Source organism: Saccoglossus kowalevskii, chromosome 21 (assembly GCF_978046115.1).
Source record: "Saccoglossus kowalevskii chromosome 21, keSacKowa6.1, whole genome shotgun sequence".
NCBI lineage: Eukaryota > Metazoa > Hemichordata > Enteropneusta > Harrimaniidae > Saccoglossus > Saccoglossus kowalevskii.
Genome location: NC_140661.1, coordinates 5,497,995 through 5,504,172, shown reverse-complemented (window position 1 = coordinate 5,504,172; position 6,178 = coordinate 5,497,995). Strand labels below are relative to the sequence as shown.

Sequence of the window (6,178 nt, the reverse complement as noted above, 5' to 3'; positions counted from 1 at the left end):
CAAAGTTATCTAGCAAGATGTGTGCCGTATATTCAATCCCGGTCAGTATTTCACACTTCGGGTGCCACTGTTGGAGAAAGGAAAGATTTAAAAATAGGCCTGGGCTCCCTTTTGTTTGTCGGACGTCGTGTGAAAATTTCAATTTCAAACTGACAAAACAGTGAGAACTTGCAAATAATTTCTGATCAACTGGAAAACGAGTGACCATTTTATGAAAGTGATGGTAATCATCCAGAGAGTTGTTTATTGCATCAGGACTAAATGCCAAAATTCATCACACTCCGATGTTGTTGATGCTCAATTGTCATGTAAATAAATAAAATCAAAATATTTACAATTTGAGGGAAACTAACGACAAAATCGTCTGCCAAGTCAACGCCACTGAGGGGAGGGGCATAATAGATTACGTAAAGCCAATGAGATAATCATACAGTTAGATAAACATTGCGATCGCGATGTGTGGTTTGCTTTGAAAGCAGAATTCAAATTTACCTTTCCTCAAACCTTGAACGATGAAAAAAATATATCGGATGTTTTCACAATGCCCAGTGAAACGAACGGTTCGAAGTTCAACACTATTCCAGTTTCAGTCAGATGAACTCCGTTTAATGGACCAGATGGACTTTATCAAAATCGGAGCAATCCAGTAATAGGGAGGGGAGTCACGATGGTGGTCAAAACATTGTCTGCTACAGAATTACAGTAATATTTTTCTATACAACGTCTATTCGCGCTTCCTATTACTCAATCGCCGGTGACACACAGTATCAAAGACAGAAATAAAGTCGCATTGGAAGAATAACTAATGTATAAATCGATGCAGGTTTAATTCAATTGCAGATGAGTGTGTCAATAAAAATGAGACGAACCCTGACCTCTGGAAATGCCTCAATCATAGTGTTTTAGTACCAGCGGTCGTAGACCATGGACAAACATTGCACTTTGTGACATCACGACGATACATACTGACAAAGGTATTACCGATTGTGATGTCATTTTTATTTTTAATTAACTAAGGATTTTACGTTTGTGTATTTTGACACTGAAAAGTTAGATATCGACGATAGCAACAGAATATATGGAATGATACAGCGTCCAAGCATTACAACACAGATCCTCTATCTCTAGTTTGCTGAATGGTTTAGCTCTAATTAATACCAGTATCGAAAAAACTCGCGAACAGTTCCAGTAGATATTTGTTAAGAATTTAAAATCTCAAGTTATTGAACAAAAAGTTAAAGGGCGCCCTCTATTGATGGCATTTGCAAACAAACGTGACATAAGAAAATCAACGAAAAAGCCAAAAAAATAATTTGAAAGAAATAATGCGTGAAAATTAATCAAAGCAAGGTAATGTAATTAATTTCCATGTATTTTTACTCAAAACTAATTAAGTGTGAATGTTGTCCAAGAACAATTAGACGCATACAAGCAGGAATGACAGAAATGAACTTAGCACAAAAATAGCTGCTACACAAACATTGATCATGAAACAAATTGACATGCATCCCAATGCTTGAATATCAGAGACAATGATGGCGAAGTGTGGACGCACAAAGATCAATCAATAAGTCCCCAATTTTTAACAGTGTCCACATTAGTACCAAGTAATACATTCCTATTCATATATTCACTTTGTGGTGAATGATACACTGCTAAAGTGAATCCACTAATATATGAATACGCAAGACAAATGTATACACTGTGATATTTATTATTATAGACTATGAAATGAAAAAATGAGACAAAGAAAATAAGATCACATTCTCAGATTTTACATTCATCAATTTAAAATGATCACAACATTTCTAGTAGTTACATTCATTCATATACAATAACACTACATCTATTTCTCAGAGATAGTTAAAACATACTACTACAAAATAACACAGAAAGAAAAGAAAAAAAAACATCACAAAAATGAAATGAGGGCACTAAAAATGATATATTAGCCCTTACCCTGCTGAATAGTTCTTTTTATTTTTATAAAGAAAGAAACATTTCGATAGAAAATGTATATGGCCAAGCTAGTCAGAAGTAAAAGGGACATGCAATTTTTATGTGTGTATAAGTAGATATTTCTTAACGTCTAAGTTTATTATTTCAATTAGGCGTTTTCAGAAATAAAATGTAACTACGAGCCCAACAAGTTATTTAAATGTTACAAGGTACAAAGCTGAAGAAACATTCAGTACATGTTTACAGCATTGGTAAATAATTTTTTTTTTGGTTTACAATATTGTTTATATGAAATGACATATTTTGATGAAAAACCTACCAAGTGAATTGTGATGCAACTTATTTTGCCAGGCAAGCTCAGGCATACCTCGTAAAGTCTGTATACCAATAGTTCAAACTTCGTTATCAGGAACTCTAAAGGTGGAACTGACAAATAGACTCAGATTTCATATAAGAATGTGGGCACACTAAATATTATGGTGGAGTAAAATTATGATAAAAAAAGGCAGAGTAACCAGAAAAAACTTGTTCAATTTTTAATGATTTAAGGTCTTAACTTTCAGGCTGGCATAATTTTGACAATTGTCTCGTAAAATGAAATTTTTTGTTTTTGTTTTAGAAATAAATAACATCTTATACCAACGTTGTATATTTAGACAGTTTAATATATTAATGTTAGTGAACATCTACATTATGCCAAAATAATCACATTTATTAATATGCAATTCCAAATTCTTAGCAAATAACAATTTGCCAAAAAAGCAATCAGGGGCAATCAGTGAATCACTATATAATGAAATCTCAGTAAATAAAGTGAGAAAATGGCAATCAGCAATTCTTCAAGTTTTTTGTATTTTCATACTAAAACACGATTCTCTCATTTTTATAGGAACCAAACATGCCTCTATAAACATGTCTATTACAAACAACCTTTATAGTGTGCTGCAAAACGTGTCTTGGGGTAGTTTATGGGTTTAATTCACTATCGTAGAAACATTTGTATGGATGCATTAATGCCTTATATGAAGGTATTCAACAGAAAACAATGTTTAGAAAAGTGTACTCGCACTTGATTTATCATACAAAGTGAAAAATTATATTTCTTGTAAGTGTGCATACAAATTACAGAAATTGAAATCTTGTTTTTTGGGTTATTCAAACATTTTGCCAATCATGTGAAAACTTTGATTTCATGAAATCTTTTTTTTTTCAACCTTGAAACATGAAATTAAAATATGACACATTGGATATTTTTATTACAATAATGCTGAAATTGCACATCCATAAACTCTAAATTAACTCATCTAACACCATAACAATTTCAACCAGACATACTCCACTCCAATCTACAGCCTTTAAAATTAGAAGTATATATATATATATATATATATATATATATATATATATATAATAGTAAATTTTTGAGTGTTGATTTCTTTCATTAGTTATTTTGAAATATCAAAAAAGCATTGCATGACATATACAAGCACCTTAAATAACCCATGGTCTAATTTGTTATTTAAATGCATCTCTGTATGTTAATTCATTTGTAAGCACATATATTACAAACATTTTTTTCTTATAATGACCTATGAGCCTAAATTTCAGTTCCACCTAAAATGGGACATGCATGTAGATTTTCTTTCAGATTAGGATTCAAGGAAAATATATGTGAGTTGTTATGGTATCCTTGACCAATCATGACTAACTCTCACCCCAAGCCCTCCAATTTAATTCTATATGCCCCTCTAGATAACTAGGTGTCCTTAGAAGGAGCATACTGTAGAATACTTTATTTTCGCTTGGAATTTATTTTCACTATTTTTGCTGAAGGGATGATTCTGTGAAAATAAAATCCAGCGAATATACATTTTTTCCTATATTTCCCATTAATCTCAACAAAAATCAGTGAAAATAAATTCCAAGCAAAACGCCCAAAATACCTTTTCAGCGAAAATTAATTCCAGCGAAAATAAAGTATTCCACAGTATACAATTAAATTGGGAAGCACTAGAGGATATGAGTAAGGTTAGCATTAGAGCTGGGGTATAAGATGAACACAAGTGCACTTTTTGAAATGTGACATTATGCTGTGAACACAGGTTTGACTGCACAGTGGTAAAATGAGTAATGATCAGAATTGTGATAATGTCAACACTTCAACACTATATTGAATAAAGTGCATCTTTCATTAGTTGAAACACTTACAATTCTTTCAAAACTAGAAATGGCTTGTACAATCTACAACAGTCATCATCCAAGTGTAGTGGTCACCACAATTGTGTCATCTGATCACATCCAAGTGTGGAGGTCACCCCAATTGTGTCACCTGATCACATCCAAGTGCGGAGGTCACCCCAATTGTGTCACCTGATCACATCCAAGTGTGGAGGTCACCCCAATTGTGTCACCTGATCACATCCAATTGTGGAGGTCACCCCAATTGTGTCACCTGATCACATCCAAGTGTGGAGGTCACCCCAATTGTGTCACCTGATCACATCCAAGTGTGGAGGTCACCCCAATTGTGTCACCTGATCACATCCAAGTGTGGAGGTCACCCCAATTGTGTCACCTGATCACATCCAATTGTGGAGGTCACCCCAATTGTGTCACCTGATCACATCCAATTGTGGAGGTCACCCCAATTGTGTCACCTGATCACATCCAATTGTGGAGGTCACCCCAATTGTGTCACCTGATCACCATTCAAGTATTGAGGTCACACCTGTTCACAATCGGTCTATTTTCATACAAGTTGTTGATCAAAATTCGACACATGATAAAAATATATAAACAAGTCAAAATTAACTATGATATTGGACCTTACAATTTTGCTAAAAGCATCACATATGACCGAACGTTTATTGGAAAACACATACTTCATACACTGCAGAAAGGAAGGGAGGGCAATAGTAGGGGGACTGGAAAGAGTTAGTAATGTGCGACAGTATCCTCTTCACCAGAACATGAAAATGTTAATTGCTAATTATGTATGTGTACAAAACTATTCAAAACAATTTCCCTCCAGTTAACTAACATTGTGGCATTTCATGTCAGTAAAACAGCTACCTGTATTCGGGAAATGTAATTATTATCAATGGATTATCACAAGTTAGCATTCAACACAGTAAGGGAACGCCCCCATGTACACAGCCCTCCAATACCAGTACAAATTATCGAGCATTTCCATTGAACAAACATGCTAAGCAACACCCACAAACCCCTCCCTTATCAATCCCTCTCATAAAACCTAAACTCAAAAAAATTGATTTTGTTGCTAGAAAAAAAAACTGTATCAAAATTATTTTGGAAAAATGTCTCATTTCCATTACAATAATTTAAATCTCTTCAACTTGCGGTGAGAGCTACATTCCTTATCTAGGTATAAAGGTCAAAGTTCAGTCCAAATGGAGGTATGAAGGTCATAGTTTATCCCAAATGGAGGTATGATGGTCATAGTTCATTGTGACAAAGAATTCAGGACCTGTAAAGAAAAAAACAAAACATAAAGTTACCCACAATGCAAAGCTCAAAACACTGGACATTTTGAAGCTATAGGATAACCATGGTGATAAAACCTGTAGTGAAAATGATGAAGACTTGTGTTTTTGGTTATCCTAATTGTATTGAAAGGTTACAATGATTTGGCTGAATGCCCAGTGTGAATGAAGTTCACGTAAAACATCAAAAGCATTAACATAACACACTACATGTAAAAGCAAGCCTAATATTTGTGAGAACAAGTTATAATAGCAGTTATTAATGAACACAAGTGCACACCTCAAATTTTAGAATTTATTAGCAATTAAGAAATTTTTAAGTAATTGTCCACCATAATCCTTCAATATGTTGAACCACCTAATTTCTGTGAAAGAATAATTTTTTGTATTTTCTTCTTTTAAATCAACTACATGAGAGGAAATAGCAACAACGTTTTTCTACCACATTTTATTCTTATTGATGAATGTACAATTAAAATTAGATGCATTATTTGAATAATTCTGTGTTTGATTTTTTTGGTTTGCAGTTATGTTATTGGGTAAAACACTACAAGTTTTCAAGCTACAAGCTTTGACCTGCCCCTGCTGAGAATAAGTATTAGTTGATGGTTCAAGTAAAGAAAGGATGGGCATAATATAAGATGACCTATTAATAAATTATTATGGGATTTGTGTCAATTTTGAAATCAGAGAAATTTTGCAAAAAATTAGTAGCA

General features: G+C 33.5%; 1 protein-coding gene across 2 annotated transcripts in view; it reads right to left on the bottom strand.

Annotated features, from left to right (window-relative positions):
* Nucleotides 1–1,694: 1,694 nt before the first annotated feature.
* Nucleotides 1,695–6,178, bottom strand: part of LOC100369846 (SMAD family member 4) — an 89,917-nt gene continuing 85,433 nt past the window's right edge. Inside the window, exon 12 of one of the 2 annotated variants that reach the window (XM_085494974.1) lies at nt 1,695–5,446. Coding sequence is in view for 1 of the 2 variants with exons in the window: in XM_085494975.1 (XP_085351101.1) it covers nt 5,423–5,446 (24 nt within the window). In the remaining variant the exon portion in view is untranslated. The remainder of the gene's footprint in view (nt 5,447–6,178) is intronic. The other variant, XM_085494975.1, reaches the window with a different exon arrangement.